Source organism: Mytilus californianus, unplaced genomic scaffold, assembly GCF_021869535.1.
Source record: "Mytilus californianus isolate M0D057914Y unplaced genomic scaffold, xbMytCali1.0.p SCAF_8, whole genome shotgun sequence".
NCBI lineage: Eukaryota > Metazoa > Mollusca > Bivalvia > Mytilida > Mytilidae > Mytilus > Mytilus californianus.
In genome coordinates this window covers 87944155-87969823 of record NW_026262734.1, presented here as the reverse complement: position 1 = coordinate 87969823, position 25669 = coordinate 87944155, and the positions used below count along the sequence as shown (strand labels likewise).

Below are 25669 nucleotides of genomic sequence, written 5' to 3'. Positions count from 1 at the left end.
AAAACATGTGGTGTAAAATGTTTATAATTATTTTTAAAAAGTTGAATGTTAGACTCGCATCGGCAAAAGTATCGTTTATTTTAACAGGGATATAATTCGAATATTTTCATTGCCATATAAAAAAATCCAAACCAGGTTAATTGGTAAATCATATTTGTTAAGAATTGGATTAATTTTCGCTCTCTCCATCGCGCTACAAATGACGTGTTGTCATTTTTATTTACAATACGATTAAGAATCTAAGAAATACTCATCAGCTAACCCAAAATCCGAGTACATTATGGTGTGTCTTCCAGTCTTTTCGATGAAGAACACCGTCAGTGTGTAGCTTGCTGTATGGAATGTTTCGCTTATAGGAGACTTCTTTGGTGTTAATAAACCAGGAAATGTCGAAGAAATATTGTTGGTATTCTGAAGGCATCGCGACTTGACATTGAAAAGCCAAACTTCTAAGTTCAGAGGTATAATTGAATGTAGGTATAAATGCTTTGACTCGTGGTAAAACGCTGAAAGTTATACTGAGACCTGCAAAGAGAAAAAAAAAACCAGCTGCATGACCTAGCAAATATCCGCTATAAATTAGACAATAGGGCTAATGTATCAATGTATAATGTGTTTAATCAATGGCTGAATATATTGCGGTTTTTTTTTTGGGGGGGGGGGGGGATAAGTACAACATTGATACAAACGTTTTTGTTCCTGCTGATTTGATGTGTAGTTCAGTCCCAATAATCCAAGTTGACAAAATTTAAAAATAGAAAAATTCAAACGATTAAAAAAAAAAATTGATGTTTGAACAAAACAATAAGCAAAAACAATTTTAAACCTAATCAACTTCAACCAACAAACATTTACTTCAACGCAGGCAACTGAAAAGTGGCAGATGATATGTAAATACTGTATGACGGCATGCATCGTGTTCCTTTCATTTGGGGGTTGTAAGAATTTAAATGCCTTGTAGCAAACAAAAATTGTTAGATTATTTAATAACATTATTTAATTATTTCAAAATAAAAAATTTCAAAATGAATCATTGTCTGAACATTTCTGAATACTAATTAACCATGATATTGAAATGACTGAACATAAGTAGATAGTCTGAAAACGTAAAACTGTTCACACCAATGATGAAACTGTGACAAATGTATACAACTTACGCTGACATGGCTCAAATCCAGTTTCTGATGAAGTCCCTGGTTGACATGGAGCTGGTGGTCCAACTGTATATAAAGAAAAACATCCTTTTTTAATAAAAAGGGGAATAATGACAGAAGGATATTGAAAGTTCTTTAGTCGAATAGCATAATATTAACGGTATCAATTTAACTGCACCAGATGAGCAATTTGACAATCAATATGTCTTAAGTGATGTTCGGGCCCAAAATATTTAAAACCCCAAAACTTATCTTAAAAAAGGAAGAACTTATACAATAATAAAACAAAAGGAATAGTAAACGCCGGGCAGTGAATCATAACTTTGCATTAGGGAGATAAATTTCTCAATTTTGAAATAATTTGAAAAACGTTTTAATCGCACATTTTTAACTAGAGCTGTCCTCATAGCGGGACTTAAATCCCTCTGTATGCATTATAGTTGCTTTGAAAATGCAGTGTTGTCAATGCACCTGGCTTGTCTCAATTATTTATAATATATATATACAAGTCTAAATTGAAAACAATGTTCAAACCGATGATTGCGTTGGATAAAAACTGAAACTTATATACGTGTGCATACAAAACAAATTTCTCGGTAGGGGGTCTAAATACAGCACAAACAAAATTTTCCAAAAGACCAAAAAAGTGAAAAAAAGTATATTTTAACAAAACGCATTCGACTAGTAAGTCGAACAACTGATGTTCTTTAACCCGGCTGACTGCCATTTGGTGATTGCCAAATAAACAGACCACTAGATGTAGCAGAATGGATCTTATCATTAATGTATTACCAAACAAAAAACAATAAACTTGCAGAACAGATGCTATACTGAAAACATGAGTTGCATAAGTTTGTACACAATATCCGTATTTCGACAATAAATGTCTCTTCAGTGATGTTAGGAATCGAAACGGTATTTGAAAGGCCATATCATGTACCTCAATTTATGGTAGACTCTTGAATTTTGAAAGAGTCGAAATATGATGAACGGATCATATAAACCCGAGGGCAAATATAATACAAGCCCAAACGAAAAAATATAAACAAGTCTAAACTGAAAACAACGTTCAAACCTATGATTGCGTTGGATTAAATTACCTGTACAATAGCGACCTGGGCATGCTGGAATTGCTTTCAAGTAGAACACGTTAAAATCATTGCAGTTTTGTGCTTCAACTTGGAAAGTGCTTTCACAACATGATAGAAACCCTCTCTGGCATGCGTTTAAAGTTATCCTTTGTCCTTGCTCTGGAAGAGATCCTGTTAAAAGATGTGATCATCGCGCTGCTGTATTAGAACTATTTCTTTGTTGTTGTTAGGAACTATTTTATAAATGCACATATTTTATACGCAAATAAAGACAACTAGACTTTGTAATTGCTAGCAATAACGGATGGCACCCTTTTTCCAAAATTGCCAGGTTAACGACAGTCATTTTGAAAATTCAAAAGTCAAAAAGCGCATGTACACATGACAATTTGCATTGTTTAAAAGTCTCATTAATAATATAAGTTTGGATTTTTATTTTTATTCTGACATTTGTTATACGAACAAAAGACAACCAGATTTGTTATTGTTAGCAATAACGAATACGCGCCACGTTCCAATAATGAACATGGTAACGGCAGTCATTTTGTAAAATTTCTAAGTCAAAAACCACATGTACACATGCCTATTCACATTGTTGTTATTTTTTTACATTTTGCTGTTTCCATTGCAATTGTGGCCATTTAGGAAATTCCAAAGTCGTTGCATTATAATTGCAGTAAACATAATTAAAAAAAAGCCGAACAATCGTTTGGAAACCAGTATATTAAAACAATGGCTTGCCGACGTGAAAACCTCTTCAAGAAGCCAAGTTTGATAAATTAGGTAAGAAATATATAACTTGGTCTCGCCTCGCAGTTGAATATCTAATAATATCATGAATATTATGTTATTCAATTCCAGGCATGAAGTTAAGCATTTGTATAAATAGAGAAATATGATTAGAGAGAAGCAGATTTGATATATGGGTGGCCCTGGTCTTGGAGACGAATAAACATATCGAACTGTTAATTGAATACACATATGTTGCCGTATAGAAATAATCGGGAAAGTGTAATTAATGTTTGACTGTAGTTATTTTTGAAAACAAAAATTGTAACATAAAAAGTACTTTCAGCATATGGCAAAATCAAATGTACTTTATTCAAATGATTTGCACCACGTGACTTTGTCCCTTTTGATCAAATTACCTCCCTTAGCTTAAGATTGAAAATATAATTTATTTTAGATTTGCGGATAATCACGTCCTTTTCCGTCATGTATCTTAAACTAATGTATCTTTAAAAACTTCCTTTGGCGGATATTTACAAAAAATGCTGTGTAATTCTAAGGGAAAATGCTTAAAATTTGACTTTTTACGAAATGGGAAGGTTGAAATCATCATTTTTTTAAAAGAATTTGGCCGAAAACTTAAGAAAGCAGGTAAGTTAAATGTTATTTAACTTTAAAATTCAACCTACAAGGTGTTTCCCTATATGCGAACAAATCATGAACAATATCTTCTTGCATATGTATTTCTGTTTTGAATCTTGCTATTTTACGATTTTCCGTCATTTTATATGAACTTATATAGCAATTATACTATGACTTCGCTTCCGATTTTTAAACTAAAAAGGCCGAAAGATTTCAGAGTAGACAATGTCCATTTGTACACGGACAGAAGCCTAAAAACATGTACAATTCACCTATATGCGAACAAATTGTTCATTCGAGATAGGTATTGGCATATTGGCATTTTTATTTAAGGGGCTTATATAATCCTATTGCAATGGCTGCCAACATGATAAGGCAAAATGGCCGCTATGCAAATTAGCAAATTATCCCAAATTTTGCCATATGGTTCAATGTTAACCACTTGATGAGTTCAATGCATGTTTTATTGATCATATAAAAGTGTGAAACACAGGCGAAAAATATACAAACTAATTGTTAAAAAATAAAAACAAAATGTATCGATATTTCGTACTGAATAGCAAAAATAATAGAGTCTAGTTTTCTTTCTATAATTGTAGCTCGTACAGGTAAGTTCTATATATATATTGTTCAATTAAGTACATACTATTAGATGTATGTATGTATGTACTATCTTGATACTATAGTTTCGACAAATGTTCGAGAGTGATATTAAATTTATAGCGCTAAATGACCTGCTCACCTTGCCTCATATATCTCTAAAAATCAATGAGGTTATGAACTAAAACTACATACCGTTTAACCACACTGGATACAATGATCCGCATCTTAATATGGCTGGACATTCCGTAGCAATGTTTCCATTTTCCGGAATCCTGTACCATTCCTCTCTTAGTAGTCTACGATCGCATAAATCAGGATCATTTGGACCAAGAGCATAATTTACGGAACGAGTTGGCTCGTCAAGAAGGCGATTGTTTCCTGGATTGCATGGATCTTGGCAAAGAAGACCTATTTAATCAATTAAGCACTTAGTTTATCAATCAAATTTATAATAATGATTAATGTTCACTTTTAAAATTTTGTGGAAATATATTAAACCCTGTATATGAGACAATATCTGAAAAAGTCTGAAAAAGTCTAATTTTTGGCAATAGGAAAAACCAACAAAAAAATGTCTTTAGAACCGGTATTTTAATAGCACAAATCGAAGAACACACACTGAGGATCTAGGAACTGTTGTCTGTAATTCAAACAATTGTTAAATGTGGTAACTTTGTTAATTTTAAAAATGGTACAAAAAATTCCAGTTCTTTCCTGTTACCAAAGTGAATCAATTTTAAAAAGTTTCTAATGGGAATAAGGAATAAGTTTAAGATACTATTTGTGGTTTACTAGTATATCCTGCAATAGTTCGTCAAATGCCAATTATTTATTTTAGCATTTGCAATACAAAAGGTTAAGAAATATACTAAAATATAGTCCGATATGTCGGTAACATGAAAGAATCTTGAGTAACAGGACAAGTAACAGGACAGAGTTGGTAACAGGGAGGAATTTTTTTTCAAAACAATTGCTTTATTTCATAGTTTAAGAAAAATACATCATTTCAGATTGTTCACAATTGGAAGATAACAGCAAACAACGTCATTTATCTTTTGAAACTGTATTTGCAAGATGAAAAAATCTGCCTAGGTAATGAAAAATTCTAAAATAAATTCCTTTCTGTTACCATCTGCTATACTAGAATTGCACAATGTTCTCTGCTGTTATCGAAAGTCAAAAACCTGTCTTTTCATTCAATATACTGTATATTATGTTGAGATTTATTCAATATGATGATCATAACTTATATTAAATGAAATGTTTGACATATAGTAGATTAACTTTGTGATTCATCTGTGAAATTGTCTTTAACATCATTCCTGTTACTGATAATGGTTATGCTGTTACTTTTTATCAGGTAACATGACAGAATGTAACAGAAAGGAATTACACAGGACTTTTTGTCCTTTTATTCGAATTGTGTAGAAGTTTACTTCCATCTACATATCAACTAATAAGATACTATAAAAACACATTTACTGTTATAGGGGTAAATTCAGTAAATAAATACACGTCACCAGGGACCGCCCATTTGGGGGAGAGCTTTCTGTACAAAACTGAAGTCCTGTGCTCTTCTGATTAGTAGATAATGTTTGTAATAAATATTTTTTGATAGATGGACCAAAACTAGAGTTAAAAAAATAAAAAAATTAATGCTGAATATACTTAATTTTTTTACTACAGGGTTAAAAAGTAATGGGGGTCAGTAAAGGAATTAAGTGCGAATCTACAGTGTTTGTAAACAAGGCCATGTGAATGCCCAAAAATGCCGCATGACCCTAAGTTTTTATTGTTGCAAAAGATAGGGCTACATTTGTACTTTCATGAATAATATATGAAAGCTTCCAATTTCTAAAGGTAAATCGGGTATAAATTTAATTCAAGACATAGATTGGCATTAAAGTCAATGGGAGATTTTTTACCGAATTTACCCCTATAGGAAAATATGCACTCTGTCACTGTACTTGTTCAAGGCCACACAATAATCACAAAACTCATTTCCTGTAAATATTAATCCAATGGGAGCCTTTTGGAACCAGTTAAAGTTGTTTTTTATTCAAATGTCTATGTTTAACTGCGGTAATCAAGAATGCACTGAGTGTACTGTGGTAGGAAGCATGGGCATATGGTGAAAAATCAGTTTTGTGTTCAGATTGAAAGAAACAATAGAAATTACACTTGAGAGTTATGATACTAATGAAAGGCATAAATATTCTCCCCATTTTACATCACATTTTGCACATATTTCTCCTAATAATGTGTAAAACCATATTGAAAATCAGAATTACCTCCCTTTGACATAGTGTTGTTTTTTTTTTTAGCTGTGTTCCCCATGTTAAGTTGTAGATCAAGTTGTAAGGAAGCACTTTTCAAGTATTTTAACACTCGAATAATCTGACCGTATGAAGATTTTCATTTATGTTTACATAATTCATTGCGTTTCTTGTAAGTAAAAAAAAAATACTAGACAACTTGTCATGATTACATACCCTTCATCTATAAAACTAGTGTTGAAATGTTTGTAATTGGACTGCTATGTTAAATAATTGTTTTTGAATATTCTAAATTGTTACTTTTATGTTCCAAATGCCAAGTTTGGTCATAACCAATCTTATTTTTTTCATATTTGGCACTTTTTTCTACTTTAGTTTTGGCCGTCTAGTTTTGGCGAAGAAACCATCCTGATGTTGGGGTAACAGGAATTTCTGCAGAGTGGTTGTCAATGACATTTTGTGAACTTTGCAAGTAATTAAAACACAGATTTAGTAAAATGAAACATAATTGTTGTTTTTTATGGTATGAAACTGCCTAAAAAGCCGTTGAAAAATCTTTTAGAGGTATTTTTCAAGGTATTTAATTAAAAACTTCCATATAAGGCAAAATTTAACTAAGAGTACATCAAGACTTTAGTTCTTAGATGTACATGCAATACTGGTCAAAGCAAACACAGAAAACAATTCATATTTATTAAGCATAGTATTTTACACTATTCTTTTAAAAACAGTCAAAGTGCAACTTTATATACCAAATATACATTGGCCGCAGTATGGGCTGTAGTATAAATTTTCCGCTATCTTTACAAGTTCAGCCTTTATGAATGTTGTATTGAAACTGGAACTTGAAAATTGGATACATTACATGATTAATGCAAAAAAATTAGGAAAAGAAGTTAAAAAGTCCCTTATAGGGGTAAATTCAGTAAATAAATATACGTCACCAGGGACCGCCCTTTTGGGGGAGAGCTTTCTGTACAAAACTGAAGTCCTGTGCTCTTCTGATTAGTAGATAATGTTTGTAATAAATATTTTTTGATAGATGGACCAAAACTAGAGTTAAAACAAATAAAAAAACGAATGCTGAATATACTTAATTTTTTTACTACAGGGTTGAAAAGTAATGGGGGTCAGTAAAGGAATTAAGTGCGAATCTACAGTGTTTGTAAACAAGGCCATGTGAATGCCCAAAAATGCCGCATGACCCATGTTTTTATTGTTGCAAAAGATAGGGCTACATTTGTACTTTCATGAATGATATATGAAAGCTTCCAATTTCTAAAGGTAAATCAGGTATAAATTTAATTCAAGACATAGATTAGCAGTAAAGTCAATGGGAGATTTTTTACTTAATTTACCCCTATAGTGCTGACAATGAAATATTCTCAGAAGGTACACAAAAAGGCTGTAACAGAAGAGAACAACAAAATTATTTTTCTCTAAATTCTGATCTTTGGGGAGTTCGGATTTTTCAAACTGGCTGCCATTCACCATCAGGAAATGATGCTGTTCTCATTGCATTACAAGAAATAAAATCTTGGTCTTTCAAACGTTTCCACAGGTGAAAAAACCTTGGGACAAAATTTAAAAGACCCTTAAAAATGCAAAATTTTATCACATGCTTTAGTTATAACAAAATCACACCATTAAGGGACAAGTTTTCTATATAATCTATCATATTTGTGAAAATCGGAAGCCTGTTTACTTAATTTGGATATTCTTTGAATGATTTAGTTGTCAGAAAGCAACACCGGACAACATGATTTTTTTTTTGGGGGGTTGGGGGGTTTGAACATTTAAATTATAATATTTTATTAGAAGAAATATAAGAAAGAGTGTTTAATTGGCAATTGTTTGTGCATAATATACTATAATTTATACTGAAACTTAAAAATTTTCAAAAAGATGCCTGAATAAAAATATATATGCTGGTGAAAGATGGAACATGGAAATTATACTTTTTCAGATATTGTCTCATATCCATAATTCATCAAGTCAAAATCATTGATTTATAATAACTTAAAAAAAGGTAAATCTAAAATTTACTCATTGTAAGATGTCTTGCAATCTACCTGTTTATTTGACGTGTTACGAAATGGTATATACTCGACGCTGATGTTGACAAATTAGACTTTAAATGCGGGTATCGTATCAAAACACAAAAGTGATTTAAAGATTTAAATTACCTGTGTACCAATTGAATCTTGTGTTTATACTGCATAGTACTGATGTCCACGTATGTTTTGTTCCTTATAACAGACGTCCCTTTGTTCTCTTTATCATGGACATTCCATTTTAAATTTTCATAATGGAACAAAAAGTCCATAACAATAATTCCTTAAGGAATAAAAATGATGAATTCCATAATATTTCTTCCTTTTGGAGGCGAGTATTGCAAAAACGATGTAAAATCCAAAAGAAAAGAGGGAAGGAAAGCCAAGAAAAAGAAGTAATAGATGAGAGAAACAATCCCCCCCCCTTTTCACCCCGCAACACGTATAGATAAAATCAATATTAGCAGCGACGGACCATTTAACTTAAAGAGTTGTTTACCCGAGGTCAGAACTTTAGGACGGACGTGTTGCAAACAATGCAGAACCGATTATTCTATGATATGACGAAAGTCCAGCTGGCGGGCGCGTGAACGTGCAGGAAAGAGGGAGAAGAGGGTACCCGTTTTGAGTAATAAACTAACCTAGGAGCTTCAAAACATTGTACAAGCCGCGGTATTTATATACATACAAAATGTGAAACTACTTTTATGAATTCGTTTTGGATATAGTTTGCCTTTTTTCGGAGTATGACCAACATGACACCTCTATAGCCTCGCTTGCCCTTATTAGACCTTGTGAATGATTTTGTAATTATCTGTTTATATAAAAATAAGAAGATGTGGTATGATTGCCAATGAGACAACTCTCCAAAAGAGACCAAAATGACACATAAATTAATACCTATTGGTCGCCGTACGGCATTCAACAATGAGCAAAACTAATACCGCGTAGTCAGCTATAAAAGGCCCCGAAATGACAAATGTTAAACTATTCAAACGAGAAAACTGACGGCCTGATTTATGTTCAAAATAATGAACGAAAAACAAATATGATATACAGCAACAAACGACAACCATTGAATTACAGGCGCCTGACTTGGGACAGGCACATACAGAATGCCTACTCAGGAAAAGCTTAATTTCCCTTACATTATTCTCATGTAAAATGTTACTGGTTCGACCCAACGAAATGAGAATCTTTAGAAAAAGACATCCTATAATATTTATTCACAGTTTTAAAACATTTCGAATTGTAGTTTTGGGGTCTGAAATAGTATTACACGTTTAACCAGCCTTTCAACCAGTCCGAAAAGTCTAAGGCATGTTGTTTCTTAACTAAGTCTTAGGAAAAAAACTTTAAACTGAAATTGCAATTCCTCTTGTAAGGGTTTTATGTCAAATGTCACTCGTTTTTCACCTGTTTGACATTCTAAATACGTATTTCAGCATATTTTTATTTGAGATTTCTGTTCATGATTCAAGTGCACAAATACATGCTTAGATACCAAAATCTTTGTGAAATCTATACACTAAATACTTCTTAGTCGACCATAGAAAAAATGAGACAACTACGTGGCTGGTGGGATAAAATGCCCACAGCGTTACGGGGGCAATTGACAGCAATTGTCATGCTATTTACAGACCACACACGGAGCCTCGGGTACAATTTTATTCCAGATACCGGCATTGCATACATATTAAAAATAATAAAATGGAAAAAGGAAATGGGGAATGTGTCAAAGAGACAACAACCCGACCAAAGTGCATAATACAGCTCAAGGCCAATAATGGGTCTTCAACACAGCGGGAAAATCCCGGACCCGGAGGCGAGCTTCAGCTGGCCCCTAAACAAAAATGTGTACTAGTTCAGTGAAAATGGACGTCACACTAAACTCCGAAACATATAAATGAACTAAAATTAAAAAAACATACAAGATTAACAAAGGCCAGAAGCTCCTTACATACGCATGTTTTTCTGTGGACAATATATATATATACATCATGTACATTTTTTTTATAAAATTCACACACAGTAGTTTCTTAGGAAAACAGGATGATACTCAACAGTTTAATTACTACCTTCAATTTAACAGTTATGGAATTAGATTTCCCCAAGGATTTTGTCATTTTAGACTATAAAAATATGTACCGCATGTCGTTCTCCGCTCGGTACCCTCTATATGCGTCGTAAACTTAGAGCTACTTTTAGACCAAGAGCAGAAAGAATATAATGTAAAAAGTGAACTTGCGATTATGGTTCGGGATTTCGGATATATGTTGAACACGCTATTAGCCGCTTCAAAACTTTCAAACGCAAATCAACCAGACCAGACTGTGGAGCTTTGTACGGGTTTAGTAGAGATCGATTGGTTGTTGTTTGTTGTTCGTCCAGTGACACATATTTCATGCATTTTTCAGGACGAGGTTTAGTAGTTGAGTGTCAGATTGGTAATTATGCTCGAAGAACAGTAATTAATTTTTTAAAAATCGAACTGGCTTTTTATGTGATATTTTTTTTCAAATCTAGAAGTGCATACTTGAATAACGACCAACCCCCTCCCCCGCACACAATTACACCTTTCCCGTCCTATAAACATAAGCAATGATATCAGAAAATAATCATTCTAAATTAATATAATTTCAAATGAACGAATGAAGTGTGTAAATACCTGGTTAACATCACGCAAATTGAATTTTACCTGTTGTAATCGATAATCAATGTTTTGACACAGTCCCCACATTTAAAGTCTAATTGGTCAACCTCAGCGTCGAGTATATACCCATTCGTAACACGTCTATTAAACACTCTTCATAACATGAGCCTGTTCTTACAACTATTGATAAAATCTGTATAAATTGAACATTGGAAAAAGGAAATACTAGTATGCTTTTTTTTTTAATAAAACCATTTAAAAATTTATAGTGTTTCGATGTTTTTGTTGTTGTTCAAAATGGTATTTACAAATTGATTGATAGATTAAATTCATTTATGTCACTGAACACAATAAAAATATCTCAAAAGGTTTGTATATTCTATTTTTTTTGAAAGCTAAAAGACAAAAAGATCAAATATGTGGCAAGTCAAGGAAATGTAAAAACGTAACAATGTAAGTGGCTTTAACACCCCACCCCACCAAAAAAAATAAGATAAAATGACCTAACAAGTTTATCCAAATTAAAAATGATCAATGATGTACCCTTTGAACTAAAAGTCCACTAGAAGCGGTATAGACCCAGTGGCAGTAATCGAAATTAGGACTTTTTTTAAATTGCGATTTATTGAGTAGCAGTACGAAAATAAAAATACCTAGATGTACGTGTAATTTTATGTAAAACCCTTTGATCTTACCTTTTATGAAAAAAAATCCTATGAAAACATAGATCCACATGTTTCAGTTATTCAGTTCGTAAATTACTTGTTTTTGCGCGTTTTCGATGTATATCTGTTTGATATCTGATTGCATTTTGTAATTTACAATGAGTTAAGAAATACCATTACAATTTCCTCAACCGATTAAAAATCAAAGTACACTACAAGGATGTTTTTGCAATCATTCTTACGATATTATTTTACGAATTGATATTGTCGATAATGGACTTGCTAATGTTTAATAGAAATACAAGTCGTTATATTAACAGTCAATAACTCAAATGCCTAAAGTATTTTCATTTTTACTAATTGATATTTAAACGTATGTACATGCATCGTTTAAAGTACAACTTTGTGAGGTTATATACAATAAGAAAATAACCTTCCAAAGGTATTTTTAAACGCAGCCTATAAAATTTACGTAGTATATATTAATACAAAACTTCTTATAATATGTAAAGTACTAACAAGTACTTGATGTTGATGCAGCAAAGCAAGTGCCACTTATGGTATTACAAAATAATGTAATTGAAGTTACATAATTAGGAAGTCTTCCGGAATCGATAAAACGTTTTATTATATGAATATAAATTATCTGTTTTCTCATTGGCTAAGAGCATAAGATATACTCCATGATTAAACATTATATTCACCGTGGAAAAAAATCACGAGAGGTTAATATAAGATATGGAAGAGCGTCTGTTTTTCTAAATATAGATATCCTAAGACAACGCTAACGACGTAGGTTTATGACGCCATGCAATTTTTTTCTTTTTCTTTTTCGGGGTTCTTTTTTTCTCTTATTCTTGATTTCGGTGATTTTTTTTAGTAGTGTGAAAAGGGGGATTCTACACCACCCCCCAATTTCAAGGGCAAAACCTGCAAAGGATCCCCAACCCCAACTCCGGAATGCAACGGACCACCTCCCAGTTGAGTATAGGGTAAATACAAGCATGGCATTCATACAGAAGATGGAGGAGCTGAGGAGTCCTAGGATGGGACAGGAGGACACCTTAGAGGGAACGGTGGCCCAAATTAAAATAAATAAAAGGATGGCATCGGGTAAGAATATCATGGATCAGTACGCAGATTTCTTCTTGGAGAATGAGGAAGATTTGGAGGATAGCGCCCCAACCCCAACCCCAACCCCTCAGCAGCACTGCAGCAACCACATGATGGTACCTGTGGATGATAGGACCCGCATGTGCCAAACCTGTGGTATGGAAGAGGTGTATCAGCCCTTTGAGCATGCTCAGGGTGAAGTACCCTCGACCTGCGGTGTTCCCCTGAAGAGGAAGAAGGGGCAATTTTGCAAGAGTAAGCCGGGAAAGGATGGGCTCTGCTGGAGGCATAGCAAGCAGCCGCGCCAACAGGACGATGATGATGAGAACATTCCCATTGGAGGTAAGATCAAGGTCAAGGAGACCATCAAGGAACTTCGCCGAATAGCTAAGGTTGGGGGTCTGTGGGGGGTCAGCAGGATATAGAAGGAGAAGTTAGTCAAACTCATCGAGGAGAAAACTAACCGGAAATTTGCCCGCGAAGAGGTCTTCACAAAGAAGGAGCTGAAGGTCATCGCCAAAAGACGCGGAATCACTAAATATTCCCGACTAGGAAGAGCCGCCCTAACCGACCTGGTGAAGAAGGATATCGAAAATGCTCCCGTGGAAGAGGAGATCAGGGTAGTCGACCGGCGCGATGCATTGAAAGGAGTCTTCGGCACAGTCAGAATCGAACCGCTCCAGCAGCATGATTTGGAAACGTTTTTTCAGGTAAGTCGCAGCACCATCTCCAGGACGATCGAAGATGCCCTCACTCGAAAGAAGGGCTTGAAGGTACAGCTAGTGCTGAAAGAGGAGCTGGTCAAAACGAATCCCGCGACAGGGGGGAACACCTACGTCATCCCTTACTTCAGATCAGCCCAGACAGTCATCACCGAATCAGCAGACCTCGACTTCGAGATTGCGGTCATGGTAGGGAAGATCAAGGAAAGCATGTCAAGGTATATGCGCGAGGGTAGTGGATGGACCTTCGCCCACATCAAGCGGCTAGAGATCCACTTGAACGAATTCAAGCCACTTAGGGGCAGCTCCTACATACCAACCCCATCAGCACTTGCCAAAAAGAAGGCAATCGTCAACGTGAGAAATGAGGATGATCGTTGCTTCCAGTGGGCAGTGTTGGCGGCCCTGCATCATGATGAGGTGGATGGGAATCATGCTTATCGCCTGAACCAGTACAAGAAATGGGAGGGTGAGCTGAAATTTGACGATATCGACTTCCCAGTGTCCCTCAAGGCGATCGATAAATTCAAGAGGCGGAATGCAGACCTCAACACCAACGTCTTTGGCTACGACGGTCTGAAGAAAGATGAGGATGGGGAAGAGGACCTCCAGATATATCCCCTAAGGATATCCAAGAACACCGGCGCGCAGCACGTAGATCTCCTTTTCCTAACCAGCGATAGCAAGCAGCATTACTGCTGGATCAAGAGCCTATCGCGACTCTTGACGTCTCAAGTGACAGGTCACAAAGAGTCGGTATACTTCTGCCGCAGGTGCCTGTGCCACTTTTCCAGGCAGGACGTCCTCGACGAGCATATGGAGTACTGCGGACAGGAGGAGGCAGTCAGAATCGAGATGCCGGAAGAAGGATCCCTCATCAGCTTCCAACATCACAAGCGTCAGATGAGGGTTCCATTCACCATCTACGCGGATTTCGAGTGCTTCACGGGAAAGATGGATACCTGCCAACCCGACCCATCGCGAGCCTACACGAAGGCATACCAGCTACATCGACCATAGGGTTTCTGCTACCGCGTGAAGTATGCCCAAGGCGACTACAAGGAATCGGTCGTCTACTGTTGGGAGGATGCGGCCAAGAAATTCATGGAGTGCATGGAGAAGGAAGTTGGGGAGATCGACAAAATCTATCGATACAACAAACCCATGACGATGACGGACGAAGATAAGGAGAGCTTCGCGGCGAGCACACTCTGCCACATTTGCGGTGGCGCATTGGGTGAGGATAAGGTACGGGATCACGATCACCTCACGGGTAGGTATCGCCACGCCGCACACAACCAGTGCAATGTTGACTTCCAGCTCCCCAAATACGTGCCCATCGTCTTCCACAACCTGAGTGGGTACGACGCCCACCTTTTCTGGAAGGAATTAGGATTCGGGGAAGGGAAGATCACCTGCATCCCCAACACCGACGAGAAGTACATCAGCTTCTCCAAGAAGAGGGGGGACTCAATGCGATTCATGCTCAGCTCTCTCGAAGCCTTGGCAGGGAATCTTACAAATGACAAATTCAACGCGACGCAGAAGTGCTTTGGCGACCGCTCCGAACTGATGCTTAGGAAGGGGGTATATCCCTACGATTATATGGATGGGCCCGCCAAGCTGGAGGAAACGCAGCTACCGCCCAAGGAGAAATTTTTCAGCAGACTCTATGGCACGCACATCAGCGATGAGGAGTACGAGCACGCGCAGCAGGTCTTCGAGAAATTCAGCTGTCGGACGATGCAGGACTATCACAATCTCTACCTGGAGAGCGACGTAGCAATACTGGAGGATGTCTTTGAGGATTTCAGGGATACGTGCATGGTGAACTACGAGCTTGATCCCGCACACTACTTCACAGCCCCGGGGCTATCCTACGACGCTGCGCTGAAATTCACTGGGGTCCGACTGGAGCTTCTCTCAGATCCGGACATGCTGATGAAGTTCGAGGGTGGGACTAGGGGGGGGGGGGGGGGTGTGGCCATGATCTCCCATCGATATGGCAAGGCCAACAATCCCTACATGACCGACTACGATGCGTCGCAGCCGACCAAGTATCTGACCTACTTGGACGCCAACAATCTCTACGGGTGGGCCATGGCGCAACCCCTTCCCACGGGGGAATTCGAATTGATGGAGCCGTCAGAAATCGAGGACATCTTGAGCTATCCGGACGACCACGAATATGGCGCCATGGTGGAATGCGACCTGGAATACCCCCAAGATCTCCACGACGATCATAACGACTATCCTCTCGCGCCGGAGAATGTGGAGATCGACGAGGTGCGTAAGCTGGTGCCTCACCTAGGTAAGCGCACAAAGTACATCCTCCACTATCGAAACCTCAAAATGTATATGGGAAGGGGAATGAAGCTCGCCAAGGTCCATCGCATCATTGGATTCAGGCAATCCCCATTGCTCAAGCCGTACATCGACAAAAACACCGAGCTCAGAGCCGTGGCCAAGTCCGACGCCGAGATAGATTTCTTCAAGCTCATGAATAATTCGGTCTTCGGCAAGACCATGGAAAATATCCGCAAGAGGGTCGATGTCCGGCTGGTCACCAACGAAAAGCAGGCGCTGAAGCTCGTGGCCAATCCCAACTTCGATCGTCGGGTCGTCTTCACCGAGAACCTGACAGCCGTCCATATGAAGAAGACGAAGCTCAAGTTCGATAAGCCCGTCTACCTGGGAGCATGCATCCTGGATATTTCAAAGATCCTGATGTATGACTTCCACTACGGATTTGTGCGGAAGATATATGGCGACGACGCCCGGCTGCTCTTCACCGATACCGACAGCTTGGCCTACGAGATCGGAACCGAGGATTTATTCAAGGATATCGCTCCCCACGTCCAGGAGAAATTCGACACGTCGAACTATCCGGCCGACCACCCCTCCGGAATTCCGGTCGGCGCAAATAGGAAGATCATCGGCATGTTCAAGGACGAGTGCGGCGGCAAGAGCATGACCGACTTCGTGGGACTCCGACCGAAGCTGTACGCCTACAAGATGGATGACGGCGCCGCCACCTAGAGAGCCAAAGGAGTCGCGAAGACCACCATCAAGCGCAACATCACCTTCGACGACTACAAGAGATGCCTCGACACGCAGCAGGAGGTCTACAAGTCCATGAATATTATCCGCAGCCAACTCCACCAGATCTACACCCAGGAGATCAACAAGGTCGCCCTCTCTGCCAAGGAAACCAAGCGCCACATCCTACCAGACGGCATTAGCACCCTCGCCCACGGACACTATCGAATCGCTGACGCCCGCGACTGAGATGGGACCCTCCCTCTTACCACCCCTCTGCAATTAGCAGGCTCTGACGGGTGCGGATGCCCATCTCTCCTCTTCTGCACATGGCAGGCTCTGACGGGTGCGGATGCCCATCTCTCCTCTTCTGCACTTGGCAGTCTCTGACGGGTGCGAATGCCCATACCTAGATAAATGAGCAGCATACACATGCACGGCATCCTCCTCCCCCACAAGCCCCTGTCAAATAAGGAATTGGAGATAGCCGTCACAGCCCTAGGAATCCCAAGTTTCAGAGGGTGTTCATGCGAGATACCTTACCACCAAGCCCGCGCCGCATTGAATGTGGAATCTTGAATCACGATAGCTGGGAAGGTCCTGGAACGCATTGGACTTGCTGGTATAAACGTGGGTCGGTAGAGTATTACTTTGACTCCCATGGATTACCACCGCCTGACGAGATGGTAAACTACTTACAGCCTGAAATTCGATATAGCACCGATGAATTACAGCAGCGAGGCTCGGTGGTGTGTGGTCACTTTTGCCTATTCGTGTTGAAAGTGTTGGCGACTGGAAAATCGCTGGAAGATACAATCTTCTCACTCTATAAATACATGGATAAGTTGGATCTCATGCAAAAAACCGTGCATCCCTTCGGCGAATGCTACAGGATTTGGATATGAACGACAATCGCATTTCTAGCCTAGGACATCCCCAGGACAGCTCGGATGCTGTGACAAAACGGTGGGTAACCCAACAAATGAAAGATGGTATAAAAGACATCAATGACCTAGAGGCTGCGATTGAAGCAATCTCAAAAGAGCTCGAGGCGATGAAAAAACACCTGAACGGTCTCGAGAAAGATGTGGTGAAGTGTTTGCCTATGGCCGGCGGTAAGATGAGTGGTGACCTGGATATGCAGGGACACTCGATCGTCAATCTTCCAGAGGGGGTGGCGGCACATGAACCGGTGACCAAAAGATGGTATGCGAAGAACTATGTAGATCTAAGCATGGCGATTCAAAAGAAAATAAACACCATCGAACAGAAGGTGAAGTCTTATCACACGACGGACAGGAGCCGGCGCAAATTGGATTCCATATCTGAGGAGGACCAGCGCATCGACAGAATCAAGGCGGAACTCATGAAATTATAAGGTAACACAGCAGAGTTTTCCTGTCCTATGAATTAGGACAAGAAAACTTGACTAGTCTATTGCACATCTGTGGCCTTGACCCAAGAGTTGAATTCCGTGGGATACCCCTCCACTTAACGTAAAGCTCTTTCACCCCTCCCCGGGTTCTCCGGCGCAAGACCTTCTCGATGCGGTAGATGTTTTGATTAGTTTTTTGAAGTTCGGGCTCATAGAAGGATCCCTGAATTTCCTCGCCACTGAAATCCTTGAGGTGATAGGTGGGCGACTGAGTGTTCAACACTAGGGAAATAGTGTATACTTCCTCGGTCCAGCGGGGTGTGTATTCCTTCTCGAATGTACCTTTCTTCTTGGTGATTCAGACTTTGTCGTCAGCATGAAAACGCGGTGGTTTCATGGGAGGTATGCTGCCGTAAAGGTTCCAATACACCTTGTTTTCATGCTCCTTGTAACTTGCGGCGACAGGGGTCATCTTGATGGAGCGGTGCTTGGTGGTATTGTACTGGTGATCAAGATCGTCCAGGACATCGATATAGGTGTGCGTGGAGTTGGCTGAAAAGTATTTGAACATCTTCTCTTTCATGGTGCGATTCCAGCGTTCAACCACACTCGACGTCTCCTCGTTATCGGTGGAGTAGAGCTCAATATCATGCTTTTGGAGCAATTGTTTTACATCCTTGTTGCAAAACTCAGTGCCTTTGTCTGTCCAAAGCTTTTTGGGCACACGCTACTTGAACACCGCTTGAAAGGCATCCCGCACCGTCACCCCCTTCTTGTTTTTGAGCGGTATCAACCAGCCATATTTGGAAAAGACATCGATGATGCTCAGGATGAACTTATTTTTCTTGTTATCCCTAGAAAAGGCACTCATATCAACAAGGTCGGCTGCCCAGGTCTTATCCACACCACCCACTACCACACGGCGTTTTTGAAACTTACGTCGAACTGGTTTGTGCAACTCCTCAGCTAAATCATCGGTCCAGCGAACTTTTTTTTTAACACCCAGACTGAATCGAGCTTTGGTACCGATGATGGGTCCGACGATGCTGCGGTCCATGCGTTCGCGTGTGGTAGGGTTGGGAATGGTGTTAAGCGAGGCTAGCATAGCTTTGTCACAGATGGAGTTGCGTGCGGTTGTATCCTTGTGCTGAGCATAACAAAGATCGTGGTGATATGCAGCCTGGTCCACTCGATGGGTTTTGACCAAGCCTTCGAGGTGCCATTGGGGAGTAGTCGCTTGCTAAGTTTAGTCATTGGCCCGGTGAAGTTGTGTCCGGGGAGATGCATTTCCATGGGTAATCGATTGATTAGCTTGTTCATGAACCCTGCACCGGTTGTAGCAACAAACTGAGACTTCTTGGCACCGCACACCTTGCAGTTGCCAAACTTCCTCCGTGGCCCGTTGCTGGTAATTGTTTCGCCAGGGTTAACTGTGTCCGTCTTCCTACGACATTTCATGCAGAAGATCATCGTTATTTTATTTAAATAAATGAACGTCGAAGACATTTCCTACCGCAGCGGTCGATCAGAGGGTTGATCATTGGGAAGTCGGACTGTGGTAAGACAACGCTGTTGAACAACCTACTCCTGCGCAATGGATGGCTCGACTACGATCGATTGTACGTCTTCGGAAAATCGCTTCACCAACCCATTTACCAGTTGTTGCAGCAAGCGCTGGGAAAAGGCTTCCCTAAGAAAGATATCCGAGACCTCCTACAGTGCAAGGGCAAGTAACCCTATTCATTGATCGATGTGGTCGACGCCTTACCACCACCACGACACCCGAGTGGTATCGACACTTTTTTCTTCGAGCAAGGGAGCGATGTACTAGACCCCCGGGAACTCGATCCCAGCCGCAAAAACCTCATGATGTTCGACGACTTGATGCTGAGCAAACAGAACACATGTGAAGACTACTACGTGCGCGGTCGCCACAACAACGTCGATTGTTTCTACCTGTGCAAGAACTAATTCAAACTGCCCCGACATTCGATCTGAGAAAATGCAAACTTTATCTGTCTCTTTCAGCAAGATGCTAAGAATCTCAATCATATTCGGAGTGACAACTGCAACGATCTTACCAAGGAACAATTTGACGCTCTGTGTAAGCGTTGCTGGTCCCAATCCTATGGATTTGTAACCATCGATCTCACGAGCCCCAAGTCAGCAGGAAAATACCGATACAAATTAGATGAGTTCTATGAGGTATAAGATAAAGAATGGATCAGTACGCAGATTTCTTCTTGGAGAATGAGGAAGATTTAAATCAGTACGCAGATTTCTTCTTCGAGAATGAGTAAAATTTGGACACAAAGGAACCCCAGCCCTGCAAATGTAAATTTGAGTGGAACCCAGTAGATATGATAAGTATGTGTTGGAAATGCGGTCGCACGATCACCCGCCCGATCGATAGCAGTGGAGGTGATTTCGACGCATGGAACTCTGACCGTCAGTATGGTAAGGTGGAGCGCTTTCCTCAACCCCAATGCCCTGCCAAGACGATTCGAGGCAACCAGTGCACACACCCATGCCAACCACGTAAAGACCTATGCCGCAGACACTTTAATCTTGCAAAGAAAAAGGGGGCCGCAGCGGATACGGACGATACCCCTAGCGATTGGGAAACGCGTTTGAACCTTCCCCCAGGCGCTTGGGAGCGTTTCACCTAACGCTTAGGGGCGTTCACACTAACGCTATGGGGCGTTCACACCAACGCTATGGGGCGTTCACACCAACGCTTAAGGGCGTTCGAACCAACGCTTAGGGGCGTTCAACAGCGTTCGATCCTATAAATAAATGACGTTTATCAAGATTACCGACCTAAGCAGCGTGAGGCACTTGCAAAGGAGTTGCATGAAACTAAGCGGAGCATTCAAGCCAGCAACATGCAACACCGCCTTGATAATATTGGACTCAGCCGAGACCTTTTCAAGGTGCTCAAGCCTGTGGTTGTGGCTCAGCGGGAAGCAGCTTCAAAAATCACCAAAACGATCGCAGACCTTCCTGCAGCAGTGCCAGCCCTCCCTCCTCCTCCGCCCGAGTTTGCCGATCCACTACCCATCGCACCACCTACAGACACCGTCCTCGGACCTCGAGCACAGCAGTATTTACAGCTCAGTATGACTCCTTCCGCCGACCACACCTTTGGATTGTGATCTGAAAACGATGGTATCTTCATCGGAAGCTCATCACCAGTTACTTTTGACGATGATGATATTTTCGTAGATGGTGTGAGGTACAAAGGAACCCTTGGCCTCTGGGAACTCATGGTGAAAAAGAATCCAGAATCGTTCGAGCCTGAAGACCGAGAGGACTATGCACAAATCCTGAAAAGTTCCGTTGCCATGTACATGATGTATCAAGGCAATTCCACCCTCTCGAGAACCCCGAAGGCGAATAAGGGTTACAAGTGGAAGGAAATCGTGTCCCACATCTACAAGAAGGATAAGTTTGGTAGTGGGCTGCAAACCATATTTCTTCCTTCCAACTTCAAGCAGCTTCTCGATCGCTTGGAACTGTGTGCCGCAGCCTACCGAGCAGGAAATAATAGTGTGCGCAACGAAATTGTGTCGATTATCGATGCTATGAAGAAGGGTAGACATATCAGCATCGATGAATATAAGGCGCTTCATCGTAGCATCCTATAAATAAATGTTGCAAATCAAGAAAGGTTACGCTCGAAAGTACGCCTACGGTGGTAAAGGACTGTTTGACACAATCGCCAGTTTGGCTGGACGCATGTTTACTTCCTCTGCCGTCAAAACCCTAGGAAGTAAGGCCATGAGTGCTGCCACCAATGCAACCTTGAAAGGTGTTGAAAAAGGAGCCTCCAAAGCCGTCGACCATGTGGTTGATAAAGTGACCCGCCCCAGAAAACGCAGTAAAACCCCTCAACAGCCTAGTGTTCAACGCAAGAAGCCAGAGCAAGTTCGGTTGAACAATCTAATCTCCGGCTCTGGTATCAAAACCATCCACGACTTCGTCCAACGCTATAAATAAATACATTATGTCTGACATCCTAACAATCACCGAAGGGTTGAACTTCGACGAAAGTCTTCAGGAATATCAGGTTCGAGAATACGAACCACAAGCCGGTGCCCAGCTGAACAATGCCGGTGCTGAAATCCGAATCAACATCGAAACCCAGGATTTGTTCCTACACACCGCCGAGATTTATCTCGTGGTGGAAGGTCGACTTCTCAAGAATGATGACACAGCATATGCCGATGGCGATCTTGTGTCGCTCACCCATAATGGTATCATGTATCTCTTCAAGAGCATCAGTTACAGGCTTTCCGGTCAGCAGATCGAACATATTAACGACCCCGGCATCGCCACCACTATGCTGGGAATGTTAACCTACCCCGACGACTTCTCCAAATCGCAGGGTCTCAACCAACTGTGGTATAAGGTTTCTTCCACCGATGCTGAGGCTGAGAACACTGGATTTGCAGCCCGTCATGGATACATTATCACCAAGCCCACCAACAAAGGATTGTTTTCGTTTGCCATCCCCCTAAAACATATTTTTGGATTCGCAGATGATTACAACAAAATAGTGTACGGGTTCAGGCACGAACTCTCACTCGTTCGCGATTCAAATGCTAATGCCATTCTGAGAGCAGCTGCCGTCAACGATCCGGCAAAGATCGTCCTGAGTAAACTATCGTGGTTCGTCCCTCACGTCACCCCCTCAGACGAAAATAAGATGCAACTGTACAAAACCATCCAAAGTAAATCCAAGATCCACTGTGGATTTCGCATGAGACAGTGCGATTCCATAGCCGTTCCCCAAGCCTCACACTTTAACTGGCGCCTAGCTGCCAAGAGTGGTCGCGAAAAGCCTAGATATATCATCATTGCCTTCCAAACCAACAGAAGTGGTGACCAAACCCATAATGCTTCCGTGTTCGATCACTGTCGATTGCAAAATATCCATGTCACCCTCAACGCTGAACGTTATCCAGCAGTCGACTATAATGCAGCTTTCAACGAAAATAGGATCGCCAGAGTGTTCAAAGAGGCCTCCAACTTCAGAAAGAAATTCCATAACAAGGACACTCTCCTCAGTAATGGTGGTATCAATCCCTCCGATTTCATCGACTTGAACCCCTTGTTTGTGATTGATGTGAGTCATCAGTTTGATCGTCTCAAAGAATCCACGGTGGATATTCAGATCCGAGCCGAATTCGCCTGTAATGTTCCAGCCAACACCGAAGCGTTTGCACTTGTCATTTCCGACAGAATCCTACAGTTTGAATCCGATGGTCAGAAGATGAACGTCGTGTACTAAAAGTAAATGGATAGAATTCACCTACAACTCATCTTTGCCAGTCGCCCCGCCGAAGTCTATGCAATCGTGGTAAAGGCCGGGAAACAGCTCAAGGAGCAGTATGACAGTATCGAAAAGTGGAAGCAAAAATATGTGACAATGGTCTACCATAAATAAATGGATAACACATTGTTGCAGCAAATTGCTAATAACACCGACCTCAAGCATGGGTTTTCCTTCATCGTCTCTGGAAACGATAGCCAAATCCTTACCCGGTTCAACCCCCCACTGCATCTCAAGGAATCCAAGACCTATACGAGATGGCATTGGTGAACCTGGAAACCTATAACTCCATCCCCAACATTCATACAGGTAACAATTCCTTCCACTACTCCCCCGACGATGGTGCCAACTGGTTTCCCATCGCACTGAGCACAGGTTCCTATGACATCGAAGACATCAACAATGAGATCCAGCGGCGGCTACGGCTCAACAAACACAAAACGGGCAACCCTAAGAGCAACGCTGACCCTCGCCAGACACTATCAAGTAGACTTCAACGTTGTCAATAGCATCAACACAGTCTTGGGATTCGAGTGGCAAATTTACACGTTCGATATGATCACAAACGCCTATACGGAAGGGGAACACATTGTAAGTATTATCAGCATCAACAGCATTCTGGTGAATAGTGATATCATCCATGGAATTTATGTGAATGGTACCCAGCAGTCTACCATCTACAGCTTCTTTCCCGCAGACAGTCCTGGTATGAAGATCATTCAAACCCCTAAGAATCTAGTATACGTGCCAGTGACCTTGCGAACCATCAATCGCATGCAAACGTATCTCACCGATCAAGATGGTAGGCCCATCGATTTCAGGGGTGAACATCTCACCATTCGCTTTCATCTTCGTGAGGTATAAATAAATGACTTATCACGAACATGGTTTGAACTTGACAAAAGGTCAAGCTGATAAACTACAACGGGCTACCAAGAAAGGTTGTCCGGTCTCCATTCGTTTGTCCCACGCAAACCTGCAAGGCGAACACAAGATGTGGCTCACCACCCGCCAGGTTCAAAAGATCGTCAAGCTCCTACAGAAGGGTACTGGTGGCATGGTCCTAGAGTTGAGTGCAACCCAATTGAAGGAAATCATGCAGGAGGTGGGTGGCTTCCTACCCATGCTGGTGGGGCTGGCAATGAGGGCACTTCCCATGTTTGCAGAAACCATTCTACCCGCCTTGGGTGTTGGAGCCTTGAGTGGTCTGGGTGGTGCAGCCGTCAACAAGGCCTGTCAATACATTTATTTTTGGCATTGCACTAATCATGTCTTCTTTGACTGTCCATGACGTTATAATACTAAATCCCTGGGATGTGTTTTAGTTGATTTTAGTCTCTGATGCATGATATTTTTATTATTAATTGTTTTGGCTTTTAACTAGCTGTCAGTAACTGCGAGTACTCTCAAATCGTACTTTCTGGTTTATTTGACCTGTTGATACTAATTGTATTGCTTTTTTGTTATTTAATGTTATTCGGGGTTATATCTGGTCTATATACCAGCTTTGATAAGTGTTTGGTATAACTATAAATTTTTTACTTCGTACTATGAACATCAAAATTATTTATTTTGTAAAAGTATTTCCTTTTCTCTATTGGTACTGTACACGTATACCTAACAACAAAATTATTTTCATTTACCTGTGTTTAAAGTTATTGCAAATGGATGGTATTTTTGTTCGAGCATATTGGTTTTTTTTTATTGTTTAACATTTCTTACCTATATAACATGTTACTTTTATTATTCTTCCCTTAGTTTATTTATTTTTTATTCTAAATTATTTATTTTGTAAAAGTATTTCCTTTCTCTATTGGTACTGTACACGTATACCTAACAACAAAATTATTTTCATTTACCTGTGTTTAAAGTTATTGCAAATGGATGGTATTTTTGTTCGAGCATATTGTTTTTCTTTAATTGTTTAACATTTCTTACCGATATAATATGTTACTTTTATTATTCTTCCCTTAGTTTATTTATTTTGTATTTACATTGTGTCATAGGTCAAATTTATTTGTTCAGTGTATGTTCAATGGTGTTAATATGTCCTTTGATTGAGTTAAGCTATTTCAGTTGATATTTTATAGTGTGTCTTTCTATGTTGTGATGTTACACTATTGTTTCAGAAAAAGGGTGATGGTTTGGTACCATTAAAACGTTTAAACCCGCTGCATTTGTTTGCACCTGTCCTAAGTCAGGAATCTGATGTTCAGTA

At 40.3% G+C, this 25669-nt stretch overlaps 1 protein-coding gene across 4 annotated transcripts in view; it reads right to left on the bottom strand.

Annotated features, from left to right (window-relative positions):
• The window catches only part of LOC127711210 (von Willebrand factor D and EGF domain-containing protein-like), a 41904-nt gene extending 29916 nt beyond the window's left edge, over positions 1–11988 (bottom strand). For all 4 annotated transcript variants that reach the window (XM_052217178.1, XM_052217177.1, XM_052217176.1 and 1 more), the window contains exons 1-5: positions 11898–11988; positions 4412–4627; positions 2255–2416; positions 1158–1220; positions 263–525 (exon numbers count right to left, since the gene is read on the bottom strand). In XM_052217178.1, the coding sequence (XP_052073138.1) occupies positions 263–525; positions 1158–1220; positions 2255–2416; positions 4412–4627; positions 11898–11937 (744 nt within the window). In that variant the 5' untranslated portion in view covers positions 11938–11988. The remainder of the gene's footprint in view (positions 1–262; positions 526–1157; positions 1221–2254; positions 2417–4411; positions 4628–11897) is intronic.
• Between the last annotated feature and the right edge of the window lie 13681 nt (positions 11989–25669).